This window comes from Moschus berezovskii, chromosome 3 (assembly GCF_049115385.1).
Source record: "Moschus berezovskii isolate FMDL1 chromosome 3, NW_MosBer_1.0, whole genome shotgun sequence".
NCBI classification, from domain to species: Eukaryota; Metazoa; Chordata; class Mammalia; order Artiodactyla; family Moschidae; genus Moschus; species Moschus berezovskii.
The window spans coordinates 90,860,349-90,884,019 of NC_142462.1; the positions used below are offsets into that span (position 1 = coordinate 90,860,349).

Below are 23,671 nucleotides of genomic sequence, written 5' to 3' on the forward strand. Positions count from 1 at the left end.
GGACATATATTTCCGGTACTCTTAGATATACCTGAGTAAAATTATTGAATCATATGATCACTCTATGTTTAACCTTCTCAAAAATAGCCAAACTGTTTTCCAAAGCAGTTATACTATTTTACATTCTCACCAGCAGTGTATGAGGATTCTGATATCTCCACATCACCAATACTTACTGTCTTTTTGATTACAGCCATTCTTTTCTAGTGAAGGTGAAGTAGGATCTCACTGTGGTTTTGATTTGAATTTCCCTAATGAGTAAAAACATTGAACATCTTTTTGTTTCACTTTAAAAAAGATAGGCAAATTTATTGTGAAACACTTGGACAGTACAGATAAATGGAATGGAAATGCCTATGTATCATTTTGGAAATCAGCCATGATTTGAATTTAAAAATTGTTACAAGCAAAATCTCATCTCATCATGATGCTTCCTTTTGTTCCTTCTTTTCATTTTCTTCTTTTTTCTTTTCCAGTCTCAGCAACATATTTCTTAATTTCTTCAGGATTTAAAATCTGGAGGGGTTGATTTCGCCTCACAACAGCAAGCTATATGCTTTTGCCACGTGACTGAACCACTTCCAGAAGGACCCTGATAGCCAGCTTAATAGATCGTTTCAACAGCTTCCTCAGTGTAATTCTTCTCTAGGAATTCACACACTGACTTGGCAACCCGGCCTATAGCATTGGCCTTCCAGGCATGGTATGTGCCAGAGAGGTCAGTCTGATAGAGTCGGGGGGTGCCATCAAAGTCAAACCCACAATGTGGGCAGAGATGCCAAAAACCCCTGGCGCCCCTTGCTCTGTGTGTAGCGCTGCTTCAGACTGACTATATAGTGGGTGATGTACTCCATGGTGACCAGGTCCTCCACAGTCAGCCGGTGGCTCTGGCATTCCACCTGGGCCCTGTTGATGACTGTCCTTGCGTTAGCAGTGAGGCCAGCGAAGGCCATGCAGACATTATCATCCAGAGCACAGACCTTCCGTAGGTCCTTTCATCCTACAGTTTGGCCACTGACTTCTCCACAAGAACAGCAATGTCTTTTCCTCAAACACTGACCGTAGTCCAGCCCCTCTTCATGGCCTCCTGCAAGTACTCCACTTGGAAAATGTGGCCTTTGGGAGAGAAGACGGTGATGGCGCGGTTATAGCTCATGCCTGTGGAAGGTCACGGTTGGGCTGGGAAAAGCACAGACTGCCACGCAGCCAGCGAGTCACAACATTGCTGCGCCAGCACCCCGCGCCCACCTGCCCCCCTTTGTTTGGCTTTTATCAAGACTTTATTTCCATCAGTAGTGTATCGGACTTCTAGTTTCCATATAACTTTGCCAGGCCTGCATAGTATATATGTGTATGTATTATATATCCAGTATAGTTGGTTTACAATGTATTATTTTTTGGTGTACAGCAAAGTGATCCAGTTTTATATATATATATATCATATGGTATTTGTCTTTCTCCTGACTTCACTTAGTATGATAATCTCTAGATCCTAACATGTTGCTGCAAATGAGAGTATTTCATTCTTTTTTATGGCTGAGTAGTATTCCATTTATATATTCATACCTACATACACACACACACATTACATATTCTTTATCTATTCATCTATCAAGGGACATTTATGTTGTTTCCATGTCTTGACTATTGTAAGTAGTACTGCAGTGAACATTGGGGTACATTTTGTTATTTCAAGGGAATTCTCTTGATTTTTAAACATTTATTTTTTGGCTCTGCTGGGTCTTTGTTGCTGCACCTGGGCTTTCTCTAGTTGCAGAGAGCTGGGCTACTCTCTAGTTGTGGTGCAAGGGCTTCTCATTGTGTGGTTTCTCTTGTTGTGGAGCATGGGCTCTAGAGAGCGCAGCAGGCACTAGAGCACAGGGTCAATACTTGTGGCACATGGGCTCAGTTGTTCTGCAGCATGTGGGATCTTCCTGGATCAGCCTGCATTGGCAGGCGGCTTCTTTACCACAAGGAAGCCCTTCTTTTTATTTAAGTTCTTTTTTTTGGTGTGGACTATTTAAAAAGTCTTTATTGAATTTGTACAATATTACTTCTGTTTTATGTTTTAGTTTTTTGACTGCAGAGCACATGGGATCTTAGTTCTCTGACCAGGGATCAAATAAACCTGTACCCCCTGCATTGAAAGGTGAAGTCTTAACCTCTGGACCACCAGGCAAGTCCCAACAATGAGATTTCAGTGGCAGTGTCAAGCCCACTGTGAGCCAAGAGCAAGGTTCCAGACCCTTCAGGCTGTCTCCATGCAGCCCATCCCAGTCTTCTCCCCGTGTCTGTCCCCTGAAGCCAGAGTTTCAGCATCCAGCATCCAGTGCCCACATGCACTAGCCGATGTGAGTCTGTCTGAAGAGTGTGGGGAGGTGGCACAGACCACCTATGCAGGTCTTGCTCTGTTCTGTGTGCTGCAAACTGCCTGTTTCACTGAGCCTCTGAAACTCCTTTTCTGTCCTTACTAATCACCCCACTGGTGAAGGGCCTTCCCAGGCTGCAGAGACCTTTTGTCTTTCACAGCCCCCTCCCAGGGGTATAGGTTATGTCCTGATTCCTTTCTCCCTGCTCCTTTCATCCTACCTGGTTATGTGGAGATCTTTCTTGCAGTTTTGGGTGTCTGAGTTAGGCCGGTGTTGAGTAGGTATTAAATGTATTTTGATGTATTTGTGGGAGGAAGTGACTTCTACATCCTATTGCACCATCTTGATTTTGCCTCTGAGCATCTTTTCATGTGCTTATTGGCTATTTGCATATTTTCTTGGGGGAAAAAATGTTTACTTGGAACTTTTGTGCATTTTTAAATTGGGTTGTATTTTAATTGTTGAGTTGTAGGCTTCTTCATAGTCTAGATGCAGATTCCTTATTAGATATAAGATTTGCAAATATTTTATTTTGGGGGTTGTCTTTATACTTCCGTGATGGTATTCTGTGAAGCACCAAAGTTTTAAATTTTGATGAAGTTCAATTAATTTTTTTGTTCTGTGTTATAGCTTAGTGAGCATTGTCAAATCTAAGGTTATAAAGATTTACTTCTCTTTTATTCTAAGAGTTTTGTAGTTTTGTTCTCATATTTTAGGTCAGGGATCCATTTTGAGTTAATTTTGTATATGGTATGAAGAAAGAATACAATTTCTTTCTTTTGTTTGTGGATATCCAGTTCCAGCACGATTTTGTTGAAAAACTACTCTTTTCCATTGAATTGTCTTGGCACCTTGGTCCAAAACAGATAGACTCTAAATGTGAAGATTTGTTTTGGAACTGTAAATTCTATTCCATTGATCTATTTGTCTACTCTTAGGCCAATACCACAGTTTGTTTGTTTGTTTTATCAGTTACTAAGACCTGCAGGAGGTCTTAGTTGCAGTCTGTGGGCTTACTTGCTTCGAACCACGTGAGATCTTAGTTCTTCCACTAGGGATGGAACCCATGTCCCCTGCATTGCAAGGAGGATTCTTAACCACTGGACCACAAGGGAAGTCCCAAAACTTTATTTATAGTTTTGGAAGAAACCACCAAACTGTCTTCCAAAGGGTCTATACCATTTTCCATTCCCACCAGCAATAAATGAGAATACTTACTGCTCCACATCCTCACCAGCACTTGGTGTTGTCATTCTAATAGGTGTGTAGTACTATCACCTTCTTGCTTTAGTTTGCATCTCCATGATGACCCATGATGTGGAATGTCTTTTCATGTCCTTGTTTGTTATCTGAATATCTTCTTTGGTGAGGTGTCTCTTAGGGTCTTTGGCCCATTTTAAAAAATTGGGTTATTTTCTTAATGTTAAGATTGAAGAATTCATTGCATATTTTGTACCACAGTCCTTTAACAGATGTGTCTTTTGCAAATATTTTCTCTCAGTCTGTGACTTGTCATCTAACTCTTTTGACAGTGTCTTAAATTTGCATTTCCCTAATGGCTAATGATGACGAACATCTTTTCATGTTTACTTGCCACTTAGTGAAATGTTTCCTTTGTCCATTTTCTAATTGCTTTTTCTTTAATGTTGAGTTTTGAGCGTGCTCTATATATTCTAGGTATGAGGACTTTGGCTACATGTAATCATATATTTAAGGAAATTAATTTCAATTATGTGGGTAATACATAAATGCATCCTTCATTTAAAAATGACAGGATAGGACTTCCCTGGTGGCTCAGTGGTAAAGAATCTACCTGCCAATGCAGGAAACAAAGGTGTGATCCCTGATCTGAGATCTCACATGCTGAGGAGCAACTAAGCCCCTGCACCGCAGCTACTGAACCTGTGTCCTAGAGCCCGGGAACCACAGTTACTGAAGCCCACACGCTCTAGAGCCTGTGCTCCACAAGAGAAGCCTGTGCACCACAACTAGAGGGTAGCCCCTGCTCACTGCAATTAGAGAGAAGTCCATGTAGCAACAAAGACCTGGCAGAGCAAAAGTAAATAATTTTTTTAAAAAAAGCAGTCAACCTGAAAATTCCCCAGGTTGACTTAAAATTATTATTTTTTTTAAAGGATAAAGTTTAAACCCTCAAATCCTTTCCCCTTTCAGCATTTTCTCATGAGTAACCATTATTATGTATTTCACGTATATTCCTCTGGATTAAAAAAAATTAGCTTTCTCAAGATAAACAAACTCATAGAATGTATATGGTGTTGTTTGTATATGGGTTTTACAAAAAAGTTATAATGTTTGTACCATGGTCAAAGATGTATTTTTAAATTTAAAAATTAAAAAAGCTTTTGGCAGCCTTGTGTGACATGTAGGATCTTAGTTTCCCAACTAGGGATTGAACTCATGCCCCCTGCATTGGAAGCACAGAGTCTTAACCACTGGACTGCCAGGGAAGTCCCAAAGATGCATTTTTGACCCAAGAATATTGTAAAGACTTCTCTATACTGATAAATATCTTGTCTGTTCCTTCAAACTGTTGTATAGTATGGATTGTCTATGTTTCTTCAGCCATCCCTCAGTTTCTAGACATTCAGGTAGTGCACCCCACTCCAGTGCTCTTGCCTGGAAAATCCCATGGACGGAGGAGCCTGGTGGGCTACAGTCCATGGGGTCAGTAAGAGTCGGACACGACTGAGCGACTTCACTTTTCACTTTCATGCATTGGAGAAGACAGTGGCACCCCACTCCAGTGTTCTTGCCTGGAGAATCCCAGGCACGGGGGAGCCTGGTGGGCTGGCGTCTATGGGGTTGCACAGAGTTGGACACAACTGAAGCGACTTAGCAGCAGCAGCAGCAGTTTTCTTCTAGTAAGCAGTGCTACAGTGAACCACCTTGGGCATGACTCTGAGCACATGTGCAGTTATTTCTTTAGAGAGATATAGAAAAAGGGAATTTTATGAATGTTGAGGTATGTGGTTTTCATATTTGAAGACTCTGCCATACTGCCCCCTCCCCCACCTGGATATGCGTTTCCCCACATCTTGGACAACAATCACTTATCTTTCGACTACAAGGGCCACCCACTATTTTATATCCAAACTATCTACCAACTGCAAAGAGGTGGGCCTTGAACTGGAGTGGGACTTTTTTTTGGGCCATGCCATAGGACTTTTGGGATCTTAGTTCCCCAGACCACACCACTTGCATTGGAAATGTGAAGTCTTGAACCACTGGACCACTAGGGAAGTCCTGTGTGGGATTTAGACGTGTTCCTGGTGAGAGTCACACTTAATGGGTGCTTTCTAAGTCACATGCTCTCAGTTCCTCTTTTTTTAAATCTTTTGGCCACAGGGCATGTGGGATCTTAGTTCTGTTAGGAATTGTCATTAATGGACCGCGCAGAAGCGCGGCAGCTGCGTCAGCCCACGAAGAAGCTCGGCGCCAAGAGGAGCTACCCCACACCCAAGGTCATGGGCGGCGACCGAGAGCGCCAGGCTGCGACGGCGCAGGAGCGGCTGAGAGGAGCTAGCCCACGTCCTAGGTCAGGGGCGGCGGCCGAGAGGAGTAACCCCACGTCCAAGGAGCGGTGGCTACGCGGGCCCAGGACGGTCTAGAGGAGCGACTCCACATTCAAGGTCAGGAGGGGCCACTCGTCCAAGGTAAGGAGCAGCGGCTGGTGCGTTGCTGGAGCAGCCATGAAGAGATACCCACGTCCAAGGTAAGAGAAACCCAAGTAAGACGGTAGGTGTTGTGAGAGGGCATCAGAGGGAAGACACACTGAAACCATAATCACAGGACACTAGCCAATCTGATCATGCGGACCACAGCCTTGTCTAACTCAATGAAACTAAGCCATTCCGTGTGGGGCCACTCAAGATGGACGGGTCATGGTGGAGAGGTCTGACAGAATGTGGTCCACTGGAGAAGGGAATGGCAAACCACTTCAGTATTCTTGCCTTGAGAACCCCATGAACAGTATGAAAAGGCAAAATGATAGGATACTGAAAGAAGAACTCCCCAGGTTGGTCAGTACCCAATATGCTACTGGAGATCAGTGGAGAAATAACTCCAGAGAGAATGAAGGGATGGAGCAAAAGCAAGAAAAATACCCAGTTGTGGATGTGACTGGTGATGGAAGCAAGGTCCAATGCTGTAAAGAGCAATATTGCATAGGAACCTGGAATGTTAAGTCCATGAATCAAGGCAAATTGGCAGTGGTCAAAGAGATGGAACGAATGAACGTCGACATTTTAGGAATCAGCAAACTAAAATGGACTGGAATGGGTGAATTTAACTCAGATGACCATTATATCTACTACTGTGGGCAAGAATCCCTTAGAAGAAATGGAGTAGCCATCACGGTCAACAAGAGTCCGAAATGCAGTACTTGGATGCAATCTCAAAAATGACAGAATGATCTCTGTTCATTTCCAAGGCAAACCATTCAATATCACGGTAATCCAAGCCTATGCCCCAACCAGTAACACTGAAGAAGCTGAAGCTGAATGCTTCTATGAAGACCTACAAGATCTTTTAGAACTAACACCCAAAAAAGATGTCCTTTTCATTAGAGGGGACTGGAATGCAAAAGTAGGAAGTCAAGAAACACCTGGAGTAACTGGCAAATTTAGCCTTGGAGCATGGAATGAAGCAGGGCAAAGGCTAATAGAGTTTTGCCAAGAGAATGCACTGGTTATAGCAAACACCCTCTTCCAACAACACAAGAGAAGACTCTACACATGGACATCACCAGATGGTCAACACCGAAATCCGATTCTTTGCAGCCAAAGATGGAGAAGCTGTATACAGTCAGCAAAAACAAGACTGGGAGCGGACTGTGGCTCAGATCATGAACTCCTTATTGCCAAATTCAGACTTAAATTGAAGAAAGCAGGGAAACCACTAGACCATTCAGGTATGACCTAAATCAAATCCCTTATGATTATACAGTGGAAGTGAGAAATAGATTTAAGGGACTAGATCTGATAGACAAAGTGTTTGATGAACTATGGACGGAGGTTCGTGACATTGTACAGGAGACAGGGATCAAGACCATCCCCATGGAAAAGAAATGCAAAAAAGCAAAATGGCTGTCTGAGGAGGACTTACAAATAGCTGTGAAAAGAGAAGCGAAAAGCAAAGGAGAAAAGAAAAGATATAAGCATCTGAATGGAGAGTTCCAAAGAATAGCAAGGATAGGTAAGAAAGGCTTCCTCAGTGATCAATGCAAAGAAATAGAGGAAAACAACAGAATAGGAAAGACAAGAGATCTCTTCAAGAAAATTAGAGATATCAATGGAATATTTCATGCAAAGATGAGCTCGATAAAGGACAGAAATGGTATGGACCTAACAGAAGCAGAAGTATTAAGAAGAGGTGGCAAGAATACACAGAAGAACTGTACAAAAAAGATCTTCACGACCAGGATAATCATGATGGTGTGATCACTCACCTAGAGCCAGACATCCTGGAACGTGAAGTCAAGTGGGCCTCAGAAAGCATCACGACAAACAAAGTTAGTGGAGGTGATGGAATTCCAGTGGAGCTATTTCAAATCCTAAAAGATGATGCTGTGAAAGTGCTACACTCAATATGCCAGCAAATTTAGAAAACTCAGTGGCCACAACTGGAAAAGGTCAGTTTTCATTCCAATATCAAAGAAAGGCAATGCCAAAGAATGCTCATTGCATTCAGCACAATTGCATTCAGTTTACACGCTAGTAAAGTAATGCTCAAAATTCTCCAAGCCAGGCTTCAGCAATACGTGAACCGTGAAATTCCAGATGTTCAAGCTGGTTTTAGAAAAGGCAGAGGAATCAGAGATCAAATTGCCAACATCCGCTGGATCATCGAAAAAGCAAGAGAGTTCCAGAAAAACATCTATTTCTCTTCTATTGACTATGCCAAATCCTTTGACTTTGTGGATCACAATAAACTGTGGAAAATCCTGAAAGTGATGGGAATACCATACCACCTGATCTGCCTCTTGAGAAACCTATATGCAGGTCAGGAAGCAACAGTTAGAACTGGACATGGAACAACAGACTGGTTCCAAATAGAAAAAGGAGTATGTCAAGGCTGTATATTGTCACCCTGCTTATTTAACTTATATGCAGAGTACATCATGAAAAACGCTGGGCTGGAAGAAGCACAAGCTGGAATCAAGATTGCCGGGAGAAATATCAATAACCTCAGATATGCACATGACACCACCCTTATGGCAGAAAGTGAAGAGGAGCTAAATAGCCTCTTGATGAAAGTGAAAGAGGAGAGTGAAAATGTTGGGTTAAAGCTTAACATTCAGAAAACTAAGATCATGGCATCCGGTCCCATCATTTCATGGGAAATAGATGGGGAAACAGTGGAAACAGGGTCAGACTATTTTTTTGGGCTCCAAAATCCCTGCAGATGGTCATTGCAGCTATGAAATTAAAAGACACTTACTTTTTGGAAGGAAAGTTATGACCAACCTAGATAGCATATTAAAAAGCACAGACATTACTTTGCAAACAAAGGTCCGTCTAGTCAAGGCAATGGTTTTTCCAGTGGTCATGTATGGATGTGAGAGTTGGACTGTGAAGAAAGCTGATCGCCGAAGAATTGATGCTTTTAAACTGTGGTGTTGGAGAAGACTCTTGAGAGTCCTTGGACTGCAAGGAGATCCAACCAGTCCATAGTAAAGGAGATCAGTCCTGGGTGTTCATTGGAAGGACTGATGCTAAAGCTGAAACTCCAATACTTTGGCCACCTCATGCGACGAGTTGACTCACTGGAAAAGACCCTGATGCTGGGAGGGATTGGGGGCAGGAGGAGAAGGGGACGGCAGAGGATGGGATGACTGGATGGCATCACCAACTCGATGGATGTGAGTTTGGGTAAACTCCGGGAGTTGGTGATGGACAGGGAGGCCTGGCATGCTGCGATTCATGGGGTCGCAAAGAGTCGGACACAACTGAGTGACTAAACTGAACTGAACTGGAGACTAAGGAGACCTGAAGACTAAGTTCAAAGAGAATTCCAAGCTCCTTCTAAGCCAACTTCCAGATGTCCAGGAAAATCATCCAAATACCTTTTGACCAAATTGGCACCCTTTACAAAGATCAGTCTGTAAACACCAGAGTTGGTATCAGTTCAGTTCAGTCGCTCAGTTTTGTCCAACTCTGTGACCCCTTGGACTTCAGCACGCCGGCCTTCCTGTCCATCACCAACTCCCAGGGCTTACTCAAACTCATGTCCGAGTTGGTGACACCATCCAACCATCTCATCTTCTGTCATCCCCTTTTTCTACTGCCTTCAATTTTTCCAGTGAGTCAGTTCTTTGCATCAGGTGGCCAAAGTATTGGAGTTTCAGCTTTAGCATCAGTCCTTCCAATGAATATTCAGGACTAATTTCCTTTAGGATGGACTGGTTGGATCCCCTCGCTGTCCAAGGCTCTCAGGAGTCTTTCCCAACACCACAGTTCAAAAGCATTAATTCTTTGGCACTCAGCTTTCTTTATAGTCCAACTCTCACATCCATACACGACTACTGGAAAAACTATAGCTTTGACTAGACGGACCTTTGTTGGCAAAGTAATGCCTCTGCTTTTTAATATGCTGTCTAGGTTGGTCATAAAAAACAGAGTTCTCATGTAATGGTGCAATGCTCAGGGCGACAGCATACAATTCCTTGTGCAAAGGCCCAGAAGTTAGCTCTCATACCTGCTCCTTTCCCTTCTAATTCAACAAGGTTTGACTCTTACTTTTTGTTTCACTTTGCCCATAGGAGCACTTTCTAGCTGCTAGGAGCTTGCAAGCACCTGAACACTTCGGCTGTTTTCTTTCCTTAGGGTTTTTGATAAAAGTGATCTTGTTCTTCTATCAGATTAGCTGCGTAAGTTATCACAGTTCTCACGGCCTTTTTTTTCTTGGCTGCACTGCGTGGCTTGGAGGATCTTAGTTCCCTGACTGAGGATTGAACTTGGCCCTGGCAGTGAAAGCTCCAAGTCCTAACCACTGGACCGTCATGGCCTTTCTTAAACAGATGTTAAATGCTCTCTGGGCCCCTCACTCTCCCCAGAAATGGTGCTTCTGTTAGGATTGAGAGTACAGATGGCTGAACGTCCCTCCCCACCTGCCTTCATGCGTCTCCAGGCAGCTGTCCACAACAGCTGCAGGCAGGGCTGCTGGAGCAAATGACTAGGAAATTTTTTGCAGTTAAAGAAATGTAGGATACAGGCTTCTTGCCTGCCAAAGAATGCTGCCTCTTGACTGATGCTATGGAAAAAGCACTGTAAGGCCGACTCCACAGCTGAGCTCTGCACAAGGTTTTCCCTCCACACTTGATTTTTCTCTTAGCAACCAGGCTGTATGCCCAAGAGGCCTCTTGGTTCACAGCAACCTCTGCAAGCTCTCTGAAGGAAATCAGCCTGGGGAAAATCCTGGATGTTTCCCCCCATAGTACAGGCCCCTGAATCATTAACTGTATCCTCTACTCCTTCTCTGTAAAGGGATTCAGAGAATGGACTCGGGACCAGAGTACTTTGTTTACAATCTAATAATTTTGCCATTTTTTTGGCTCTGGGCAAGTTATTCAACTTAGTTTTTCCATCTGGAAGATAAGGGTTAATGCTAGCAAGTACCTCAATGAGTTAATATTAAAAAATATTCAGTATCTTGCATATAGAATGCACTGTTTGCTATTATTATATGAGTTTACAATTGTAAGAAATAGGGTGTTTGGCTCAGGATAAGGAGACCTAATCTCTAATCTTTTTAAAACTTGCTTTCCTTGTAACACATAGATACTTTCCTCTGTGTGACTCTCTACACTTGTCCTGAACTCATCATGCCTGTCCTTTCACCTATTATATTTGCAGCAGTGCCCACAGTAGGTGGTCCATAAAAACCTATCACAAACTAAGGGCATGAATGAAGGTCTCCACTGGTCTGTCCACTCTTCACTTTCAAAACAATTTGCTAAAGGGGACTTTTAATGATGGATTTTTTTTTTTTTTTAAAAAGGATTAGTTTGAAAACTGTTAAGTTCTGGTAAATGCTTTGATAGTTTTAAATTTTACATTCCGTTACAAAAATTTTGAAAATGACATTCTGATTCACTTTGAGACAACTTAATCTAACCTGTTTAGTATATAATGTTCAACATCATGCCCCTGATAGGTGTTAAGAATGGGTCCATACAGTGAGATTAAAATTATGCCAATTATAAGTGTGCTCACTGCTTATGAATTAAGAAATTAAAGTGAATTGGATTTTGAAGGGTTGTGTTCAATGTTGGGCCAGATCATTTCTAGCCCAGGGGCTGTGTGACGGCTAGTAGGCCAGTTTTCCAGACAGACATCAAGTGTGAGTGAATGCCTGAAGTATGATGAGATGGCAGGGGGACGGGGGGATTCCTCCTGCCACAGTTTGGAAATGGAATTGTCTCTGGGGATCAGTCTGATTTACAAAATGAATATAAAGCTGCCACATACCCACTCAGGAGTCAAGTAGTATATTGAAAAGTAACGTACAATGGAGGACTCGTGACAGCAGAAAAGTGCTTTCCATGCAACTGCGCATGTGGGGGCTCTGCCATTTCTGAGCCTTGTTTAAACCTGAGTAATGATGGTCCTGTGACCAAGGACATCTGGCACAGGATTATTCTCACACAGAAGTCCTAAACTGATAGCTCAAAAGACTGAGGTGTTTTCAAGTCTCTGGTAAGGATGCCCAGGTTGAATTTTATATGTTCTATTGTAAACATCAAGTAACACCACAAACATTTAAAAAAAGAAAGTTTATTGGTCTTTAAATGGCTCAAATTGCAAATAAACCAGTCGGGTAGTGGCATCAGCCTAAGACATGTGATGCATCTTTGTCATTTGGCTTCATAGCACCTCAGTACCCAGAAGAGGAAAGGTCTCAAAGCAAAGTCACAACGTTAGTGGTTAGGACCCCTGGTTAAATGAGACTGCAACAAGTATACATGGAGATTGCTGGGCCCGCGGGGCTGCGCTTATATGGGGAACTTTAATTCTGCACATGGCATAGCCTATGAAAAATATGAAATGAAAGATGTACATCTCAAACCCTTTAAGGACACATATTTAACATGACAAGCTGGATGTAGTATCTAAAGAGTTCAGTTCCTAAATAGCCTATTTGTGTTAACTTTACATACATATCTGTTACCTGGAATGCCTGAACACATCTTTGACTTGCTGAAATTAAGACTGAGCATAAAGAAAGCAAAACTGTATTGAAACAACTGCTCTAGTCCCATTCCAAAGAAAAGAAAAATCTGATAGTGGTATATTTCCCATTGAATTTATGTCCCTTCAGTGGGCATGCCATACAACAGAGACACAGCCTACTGTTTGTGGCAAACATGTTTTCTGCACTATCCTCAGGTTTGGCTGTTCGATGTTAACTTTAGGAAAATGTAACTACAGTGTTCTTCATTATGAACACAGACTACAAACACTCCTAGTAACTCCCGCACAGCCAAACTGCAACCTCAGGAATACAAATTAAGAAGTTAACAGATGGCAAGAACAACTACTTTCCTGAAGTGGTCTAGTGCAAAACGATTAGCACCGTGGACACTTTTCCTATGCCCTGCTCCAAAGAGATCAAAATCTTAACACATACTCACCACTTGCATAAAAGGATTTCTAGGGATCAGCATTTTAAAGAATAAGGGTTCACTGAGACATACTGAATCCTCATAGTCTAAAATTATCTTACACAAGTATATGCTGGTCCTTCATTTTTAAACTAACTTACAGTTGATTAAAAGCAATCAAGGAGCTCTGGAACTTCATTTTCAAGAACCAGAGTATGGCACACATTTTACATTTGGACAGACTCTAGCAGTTATTTCTTGAGCATCTTCTATACAAAAGTTGTCCTCCATCCTGACATATATTCTCTCACCAAGACACGTGGGCAGTGGGCCCACGGCACCATGAGGATACAACCCAGAATGATGTAACCAGGTATCTTTCCGTTTCTAAATTAAGGCATATTAAAAAATTTCCATGTACAAGTTTACACCACTTTTCTAAGTTAATCACCAGGTAATTAATGCAGGTTCACAGATGAATTACTCTCAATTGAATTATATGCAACAATCATGCCAGTCACTTTTTCTTCTACATTTTGCATAACAATGGTTTAAAAAAAAGTGGTACAGTTTACCTATCATGTTCACAATTGTCATTTTTTTTTCAAGGCAGTAGAAGACCAAGACATTTTAAAATGATTATAAAATTTAAGCTTTATAATAAACCAGAGGAAGTAGCCTTTCCTCCCATTGCCCACCCCCATTCTCACCTCTCGAACAGTTCAGGAAAGACTGCCGGCAAAACACAAGCGCCCACGCTACATTCAGGACTGTGATAAATGTAGGCAATTATGAAATAAGTTGAACTTTGCTTCTTGGTGAAGCCACATTAATTTCTTTTTAAGTGAATTTGACTTTCAGTGCAGTTCCAATTCATGCTTTTAGAGATACATAACAATTTCCAAAATGTTAAAGGAATTTCAGTCAATTGAGCCTTCAGTGGCAAAGCTTATAAATTATATTTATTAGTATGGTCAAGATAAGAAAGGAGTTTGGGCTCTGATTATAAAATGCAGCATCTTTCTCTGATTCTCTTGGCTAAACTTTTCCTCTTCTTTTTTCCATTCTTTTCTTTGCTGTCTTCCATCTTTCTGGCCCGAATTTCCCTCATTAAATCAAAAAATACCTACAAAGAAGAAAACAGAATAAAGCAAGTAGATAATATGTGCCTGGTACATCTGTGAATCACAGCAGTAAACATTTGGAGTACTATACGAACATTAAAGAGCTCTTATTTGAGGAGGACAGGCACAGGAAAGTATATAACTAAAGTCTGCTTCTTCCAAGTATATTAAAAAAAATGGGAAAACAGGAAGATTTTCTGAATTATAGTTTCGGGTAAAATCTGCTTACATAATATAACCTAATCTTCCATCTGAATTTTCAAGATAAAAATAAAAAAGCACTGCAAGTGATAGCTCCGAAGATATAACCCAATGGATTACATTTGGGTAATTAATAATGTATTTTATCAATTACTATTTTAAAGTAATTTAATAAAATTTTCATTTATTAACCTTTCTTCAGCCCCATTTTTAAAAACAGCTGTGGAAAATGACTGCTTCCTTTATTATTTTGATACCAGGCACTAGAAAATAACTGCTTCTTGCACAGTATTTTAGGACTTATCAATTTTTGTCTGTCTAGAAACTGGCAAATAATGGAAGATATTAGCATAATAATTTAAAAGCTATTAGTGTAATAATTCAAAAGTTCAATATCACTAACAAGTGTCTGTGCATGCATGTGTGCTAAGTTGCTTCAGTTATGTCCGACTCTGTACAACCCTATGGACTGTAGCCCACCAGGCTCCTCTGTCCATGGGATTCTCCAGGCAAGTGTCTGAGTGCACACTGAGTACGGCCTGAAGGAGGTGGGCTCACGCTGTGGCTGAAGAGTTGCTGCACGTTACTTTTCTGCAGCCACTGAGGTGCCTGTGAAAAATGCATCGACCTGGTGGCAGCCACAGGTACTAGATTCTTGCATATCCCCCTGATACACATATACATGTGTGCTTGTGTGCATGATGTGTTTCAAACACAGATGGCAGCAAACGACAGTTACTGCTACTGTTCTGTATTTCATTTCCTAATGCTGAAGATGAGCACATTTAGCTCTACCTTCATTTTAAAAAAATACTTATTTTTGGCCTGCTGGGTCTTCAGTGCTGCTGGAAGTTTTCTCTAGTTGTGGTGAGTGGGGACTACTCTTAGTTGAGGTGCACAGGCCTTTCCCATTGCAGTGGCTTCTCCTGTTGCAGAGCACAGGCTCCAGGTGTGTGGGCTTCAGCAGCTGTGGCACACAGGCTCAGTAGCTGTAGCATACGGGCTTACTTGCTCCGCGGCATTGTGAGATCTTCATGGACCAGTGTCGACCTGTGTCCCCTGCACTGGGAGGCAGATTCCTATCAACTGTACCACCAAGGAAGTTCTCTTCATTTCTTTTTAATGGTTGTACAATATTCCATTATATGGATGCACCAGCCTTTAAAACAGCCTGTTATTGGACACTTTGATATTTCCAATCTTTTGTTTCTACAGATAATGCTTCAGTGACTACTGCTGAACATACTTATGCATGGATGTATGACTTTATATAAATTTTAGAACTTGAATTGGTGGGGTCATAATTTTGATAGATAATTACCAAACTGCCCTTCTACGAACATATGAGAGTTCCTTTCCCCTCCTCCCTGTTCTCCTGTCAACATTATCATCATCAGTCTTGCTGCTTTATTCCCCAATGTAACAGGTAAAAAAAAAAAGTCCTATTTTTAAATCGTGCTTCCTATTATGTTAGACTAAGCCGCTTTTAAACTTTAAAAGCAATTTGTACTTCTCTTCTATGACAAGGGTGTCTATATTTTTTGACTGTTTTCCCATTAGGTTGCTGGTCTTTTTCTCACTGTCCTGTGATAACTCTGACAACGTACATGACTGTACTTTCCCCGGGCCTCCGATGCCAGCAGGTGACACCACAGGACTGCTGCAAGCCTCAGAGCTGGACAGTTACCGTTCACCTCTCCTCCCCACTCCTCTTAGTTCAAATAGGTTTTAGCGTGTGTCCTACCATCTGCTCAAGATATTAAACAGGAGGAAACAAAGTATATATATGCTATGATACTGTTCTGTGGTGCCTTTCAAAACCTCATACACACTGAATCTTAAACTATATTTCATTAGTATTTTAAAAAACATTTGCTGGAACTAGCGGAAACTGGTTTACTGAGTAGAACTCTTGTAGCATGTTGTAAAGACATCCTGGACTTAGAGGAATCTGACTGTGTGACTGGAAAAAAAAAAGTGAGCTTAAAATGATAATGTCTTCAAACATACAGTAAACAGGCAGAAAGAACCTCTAAACTTTTAACATCATGATTTCTGGACCAGGATTATGGATCTACAGACACAGCAGACCAGTTCACGAAAACCTGCAGACACCTAGGGCAGCGTTACTTCAAGTGCGGTCCACCACCCCACCTGCACACCCAGGAGCTAACTAGATCTGCAAGTTCTTAGGACTCATCCCAGAGCAAACGAATCCAAGTCTCTGGAGAAGACCCAGGAATCTGTGTTTATCAGGCTTCATAGGCAGTCCTTCTGCATGTTAGTTTTTGTGAGGTACTTGTAGGGCCAAGATACTCGGGGACTGAAAAAGCCTCCCTGGAAGGGCTCCCACCCAGAGCTGCTCCAGCCCCACCAGCAGGCTTCCTGAACGCTGACAGTGGTGTTGGAGGGGCAGGGGGCGGGTAGATGAACAGCACCTGGGAAGGCTCCAAGGTGTTCTTCACCTGGTCTCCAGGAAGGGCCAATCTGCACAAAGTGCAAAGATGAGGGAAGAGGGCAGAGGAGTTCTCTTTCCCCTGGGTGGAGAGGGGGGTGAGGGGGTAGAGAACAGAAGTGGAGGGTGGGGAGTGCAGCTGTGGTGACAGAGATTTCAAAACCCTCTCCCTTGGGGCTCCTTCATCTTGGGAGCCACCTTCCCTTGGGAGAACTTAAGTGGGGATGGGCAGATGTCAGTTCAGAGATTCTCCAGCCAATCAGGAAAAGAAAAGGAAAGAAAAAAGAAAAGAAAAGATTCTCCAGCTAATCAGGAAAAGAAAAGAAAAAAAAAAGGGGGGGTGGATTCAAGTCAGGAATCTGGCCAGTGCTTAAAAAAAAAGGTACATCTTGCTGTGGTTGTCTCATGTTTTTACACCCCTTGGGAACCTAAGGACAAGGTGAAGTCAAGAAAGTCCTAACACAGTGTACTTGAGCATTCAGGGCTGATAAACATCAACGTGTATTAAATCTCTCTCTGAAAGTCCCAACAGAATCTCTAGACACAGATGGAGCCAAGTTTAGCAAATCAACCTATTTAACATGATGTTGTGGTGAGGAGGGTCCCCTTTTACCTTGTCAACATTGGCCCGTGTCTTGGCAGATGTTTCCACATAGTTAACATTCCACTGATCGGCTCTGGTTTTTGCCTCTTCTACGGAAACCTGTCTTTTATCTTCCAAATCTGATTTGTTTCCAACGAGCAGAAATGGAACATTCTCATCTTCTTTTACTCTTAAAATCTGCTCCCTGGATAAGAGGAAATGAGCAAGAAATATCTCTATGTGTTAAAATAACAAATAACGCAGGCAGGCATTTATTTATGCTTCTTAACAATAAGCTCATTTATTACACGGGAGCAAACAAGCAGCACGTCTTCCTTTATCTACCCTCAATCATTTGAGCTTCACATTCACTTCACTGATGGAGGAAAAATACACTGAAGAAGAGTACAAATACGGCAGTAGAGGCATGAAGTGAAAGTATCAAATGCAACTTCATTCTAAAGGCCTTGTTTTTAAAACCTTTTTTATGTTTTGGCCAGGCTGCGTGTCATGTGGGATCTTAGTTCCCCAACCAGGGATTGAACCTGCACCCCCTGCAGTGGAAGTGCAGAGTCTTAACCCCTGGACTGTGAGGGAAGTCCCTTAAAAGGCTTTTTCAAAACAAACTCTTTACATTAGAATGATTTCAGATTTACAGAGAAGGTGTGAAGATAGGACAGAGTTCCTGTATGTCCCCACACCAGTTTCCCCTGTTGTCAACACAATTTATGAAGTACTACCGATAAAAATATACTTTGTTATACTGCAATTAGCTTTACTGTGCTTTTTGCAGATACTGCTTTCTCTCTCTTTTTTTTTTTTAACAGACTGAGGGTCTGTAGTCGCCCTTTGTCAAGCTAGTCTATCGGTGCCACTTTCCCAACAGCATTTGCTCACTTTGTGTCTCTGTGTCACATTTGGTAATTCTCACGAGATTTTAAACTTTTCCATTATCATTAAATTTGTTAGGGTGATCACTGACCTTTGTAATGACTGTGATCATTACCGGCATTTTTGCTTAAAGTGATGCTCCCTTTGGAGTTTGAGAGACAATTATAGAATTTTAGATTAGAAAAGCACATTTACAAACTGGTCCAGCTTCATTTTTATCTTGAGGAAAGTGAGAACCACAAAAGACAACAGGGTTTTCTAACATTTCTATCGAACACTTATAAGCACTGTAAGTTACATGCTAGCAACTGTGCCAAATGTGGGTATCAGGTATACTGAAATGGGTAAGAAATGGGTTCTGCTCTCAAGTCAGGAAAAACAGCATACAGAAATCAATCTCAGTGTCAGAGTGTGGCGAGTGTGCCGCTGGGGCTGTGCAAAGCACACCACAGATACCGATGAGGAAACAGTGGGTTCTGCCTTCGTGACAGGAGGCCCAGGAAGGCTACATTTAGGAGCTGACAATTATTAGAGAGATGCAAATCAAAGCTATACTGACGTACCGCCTCACACCAGTCAGAATGGCCATTATTAAAAAATCTACAAACAGCAAATGCTGGAGAGGGCATGGAGAAACAGGAGTCCTCCTACACTGTTGGTGGGAATGTAAATTTGTGCAATCATTGTGGAAAACAGTATGGAAGGTCCTCAGAAAACTAAGAATTATCACATGATCCAGCAACCCCCGGAGAAGGCAATGGCACGCCACTCCAGTACTCTTGCCTAGAAAATCCCATGGATGGAGGAGCCTGGTAGGCTGCAGTCCGTGGGGTCGCTAAGGGTCGGACATGACTGAGCGACTTCACTTTCACTTTTCGCTTTCACACATTGGAGAAGGAAATGGCAACCCACTCCAGTGTTCTTGCCTGGAGAATCCCAGGGACGGGGCAGCCTGGTGGGCTTCCGTCTACGGGATCACACAGAGTCGGACACGACTGAAGTGACTTAGCAGCAGCAGCAGCAGCCAGCAACCCCACTCCTAGACATATATCCAGACACAACTCTAATTCAAAACAATACACGTGCCCCAGTGTTCTTAGCAGCACTAGTCGTAATAGCAAAGACACAGAAATGGCCTAAATATCCATCAACAGATGAGTGAATGCATAAAGAAGATATGGTGCCTATAAAATGGAATACTACTCAGCCATAAGAAAGAATGAAATAATGCCATTTGCAGCAACGTGGATGCAACTAGGAATGATCATACCACGCAAAGCAAGTCAGAAAGAGACATACCATATGACATCACTTATGTATGGAATCTAAAATATGACATAAATGAACCTATCTATGAAAAAAGACTCACAGACATAGAAGAGAGGCTTAGGGTTGTCAAGTAGGAATGGGTTGGGGGAGTTTGGGATTAGCAGATGTAAACTATTACATATAAAATGAATACACAACAAGGTCCCACTGTATAGCACAGAGAACTACACACAATATCCTATGATAAACCATAATGGAAAAGAATAAAAAAAATAATTAGGTATGTAAAACTGAATCACTTTGCTGTATAGCTGAAATTAACATGTCATTGTAAATCAACTATACGTCAATAAAAAATTTTTTTAAATCAACTACAATAAAAAAAAAGAGGAGCTGACATTGTGCTATACTTTGCAGGTCAGATCATGTGGAGTGCCTACTATTCTATTACCATTCAGACCACCTCAAAAATGGCTTTCCTAAGGCTGGTCAGTTACCAGGAACATTTTTTATTTATGGGAAGGGCAACATATTGGAGGTAGGACAGAAGGGTAATGAATGATTCACTTATTTTCTGTAATAGCAACAGCCCAAGACTTTTTCTCTTGGCATAAAAATACCTCATTCCCTTGAGATACCACTTTGGCTTTGGTGACTATGGTGACAAAATGTATCCCACTACTTAGAACAGAATTTGCTACAGAATAAGCACTCAAATATTTTTTGAAAGAACGAATAAGCACTGACACGTAACTTTCAGTAAGTCTCCCAGGGTTACAAGTTACCAGCATCTGCCACTCTTTGCACTTTATCACACACAAAAACTTCTTCCTTACAGAAACCAACAAACTTACTTTTACAAATAAATTTACATTTCCTAAGTTTCTCAGTGACATGCTCTTTTGCAAAGAAGGTTCTCTCAGAATCTTTTGAGTTCTTGGGACTTTCATGTATAGATGAAGAGGAATGCTTTGTGTAGGCCCTGGTTCAGTTTCCTGCCCAAACACTAGGGATGACGTCTTTCCTCATCTTTGGAAATCCTTGTTATTCTTCAAGGTTATCTATTTCTTGAAGGCCTCCAACTCCTCTCCTCTCTTGGATCCCCTGTAAAAATCACTGTCCATATCTTCTTTATCACTAACTGACACTGGGTTTCATGCCTTATTCAACTTGGCTGTGTGAATGTTGAAAACAGAGGACATATTATATGCTTCTTTTGTGCCCGCCCCCCCACACCAAAGCAGACCACGTGTACGTGGTAATAATAATAAAAACACATAAAGAATATTTGTTTTTATGCATGCTTCATTTATGACACTACTCAAGAACTTATTTATGCTATATTTGTCTTATGTATAGAGAGAACACCTCTCCCCTTTACCACTTCCCCAATCCCCGGCCCCAAATCAAGTGGAGGATGGATTTTAATTAAACAAACAGTAAATAAGATATTAAAAAGACTGTATAACAAGACAGTGTGTCAATCTATGGTGGTATTATTTCCACTAGAAATTTAGTGTGTGTTATCAACGTGTCTACATTGTGAGGAGGACGGCGACGTGCCTGCTGGGCACGACACAGGTGCTGAGACGCCCGTGGCTAACACAGAAAGAGTCAAAATCTGGGTCAGAGACCCGTTATGTGATCCAGGCACCTGCTCTTACGGCAGCAGTAGTACTGTACTCCAAAGGGAAATACTCCAGTAACACATCAGGAGACTGTGTGTATGCAGGCTGCCACACACTCAGGCTGCACTGCAGCTGGCGCTGGCAGAGCTGGCTGTGCGGTTAGGCAGGGTGCAATGAATATGTGAGTACAAGTGCACAGAGGACAGAGTCATGCTGATGTCAGAGAGGGACTAAACACAGAGGGAAAGACAACCAGGTTAAGAGCCTCTAGTTGTCCACTCGTGGCTGAGGAGGCAGTTGTCCTGCAGTGTCATGACACGACTCCCTGACATACCTGAAGTCGGCTGTGGCTGCAAAAGATTCCATTTCTGTAATGGAGAAGACACAGAGGAAGCCCTCGCCGCTGCGGAAGTAGTTATCTCTAATGGCAGCATAGTCCTCTTGCCCAGCTGTATCCAGGATGTCAATCTGCACTTCCTCCCCGTCCAGCACCACCTTCTTCCGATAGCTGTCGGCTTTGGTCGGCTCGTAGTCCTCCACAAACTGGGAATGAGGAAAAGCACTTCCATTTCTAAATCATCTTTATTTTTCAAAGTTTCTTATTTTGAAATACAGATTTGCACAAAGGTGCCAAAATAGTACTGAGAGGCCACATGTAACCTTCATTAAGTTTTCCCTAGTGGTAAAAGCTACATTCGTTTAAATTTCCATCATAGACAATTCAGAGGTCTTTTCTTTTATAAAAAGTGGAGGTTGAACAGCTCTAGGTCATTGACAGCTTGAAAACCGTGACTCTTTTCTTCCTTAAAACGCTATTCCTGCAAAAACTATCACATAGGTATTTTATCAAATGTTTAAGAATCCTTTTTTTGTGACTCCAAATATAAATTTTCATGTCAGAATTGCAGAAAATGACTTCAAAGTAAGTCAATATTTAGGTAAGGATTGAAAGTATGGTTAAATCTTTTCTTTCTCCAAAATGAACTGAGTCAAAAAAGTCACTTATAACATTCTGTAGAATGTCAAATCTTGAACTTTGAGATTTCTCCCCAGTCTTCCCATTTTAAAAATAGCACAATTAAACAACTTTACAATTCTAACTTTTACTCTCTAAATCTCACCGTGATATTTTTGATCAGTGTATCATTGTTGGTGAGTGTGTATATAGACATACACACATACTTTTGTCGGCTTTTAATTAGTTCCTATAAATATTTATCTGATATTTTCTTATTTATTTGTTCAATGTTTAAATCCGCATACTAGAATTTAACCCCTGGGGGCAGGGACCTTGACCAGTCTATTCATCAATGTCTCCTCAAAGCCTAGAAGAGTGTCGGGAGCATGGAAACACTCAACAAGTATTTACTGAAAAATCAAACACAATGTATTTGTAACTGTAAAAGATATAGAACATTCTACCATAATTACATGCTATTATTTCATAAATATCAAATATTTATAAACATTTATGAATATTTAATGGATATATTCAGTTATTGTATCTGATAATATTATGAATATTAAATGAAAGCTTAACCATTCATCAAACATCAGACATATGAACATTCTTACTTTTGACCGCCCTACTGTCAAGAAGGGGACTGATTTAAGGATTAATTTAAAGAAAAGCAGCTATTCAGGTGACTAGTATGAAGAACAGAACTGAACAGATAAATTAGCAATTCCACTTAAAATACCATTTCAATTTTCCCCCTCCAAATTGTTTATTTAAGCAGGACAACTGCAGGATTTGAGTTCTGTGTGAGAAGAAATTAATACAATATTGTAAATCAACTACACTTAATAGATTTTTTTCTTAATTTTTGTGTGTATGAAAGAAATGCTGAAGAGCAGACATTGGGTAATAAACATCTGCAGGCTATTTTTCTCAGCAGACTAGGTTTAACCTCATCGGAGGTCACTCTACGTGGGCAGGTTGGGTAACTTCTGTTTTCTCATCTACCACTACCTGCCATACAAGACTGTTGTGAGGACAAGGTAAGAAAGAGTAACCATAAATCCTTGCTTCTATGGGAGGAAGAAGAATTGAGGATAAATGCTTAAATTTGATTAGCAACTCAAATCATTTAGCCTTAACAGCAATGCTCTATGGGAAAAATACATTGCTGCATATAGGCTGAGACCTTAACTTTGGGGCTATAAAGTCTAACACAAATACATGCACACAAATCTGTAACCTGTTAAGTAATTTTATTTCATGGACACAGTCTTCACCTGCTTAGTGCTGAGTATAGTACCAGGTCAAATATACAATAAATAACTGGTTTTTTTCATTGAGTTATTAAAGGATACCTTATACATGTTGACCTCAAGTCTCCATTAGGTATTATATCTACCAGTTCTATTAATTCAAGGTGGGTCTCACTATTAAGACACTAAAAATATAAAAAAATTCACATACTGCTCAGAGATAGGTACTGTTTTCACTTTTGTTCTGCTTTTTAAAAGCATAAAGTCTTTAAGGACCTTGAATTATCAACTTGGTAAATCAAGCTGCATACAAATG

General features: G+C 41.3%; 1 protein-coding gene and 1 pseudogene across 2 annotated transcripts in view; both read right to left on the reverse strand.

The window, feature by feature from the left end:
• Positions 1–422: 422 nt before the first annotated feature.
• On the reverse strand, positions 423–1,156 carry LOC129552581 (proteasome subunit alpha type-7 pseudogene; annotated as a pseudogene).
• Positions 1,157–12,147: 10,991 nt separating this feature from the next.
• RALA (RAS like proto-oncogene A) overlaps positions 12,148–23,671 on the reverse strand; it is a 60,497-nt gene continuing 48,973 nt past the window's right edge. For both annotated transcript variants that reach the window (XM_055421157.2, XM_055421156.2), the window contains 3 exons: positions 21,476–21,684; positions 17,384–17,558; positions 12,148–14,116 (listed from right to left, as the gene is read on the reverse strand). In XM_055421157.2, coding sequence (XP_055277132.1) covers positions 13,994–14,116; positions 17,384–17,558; positions 21,476–21,684 — 507 coding nt within the window. In that variant the 3' untranslated portion in view covers positions 12,148–13,993. The remainder of the gene's footprint in view (positions 14,117–17,383; positions 17,559–21,475; positions 21,685–23,671) is intronic.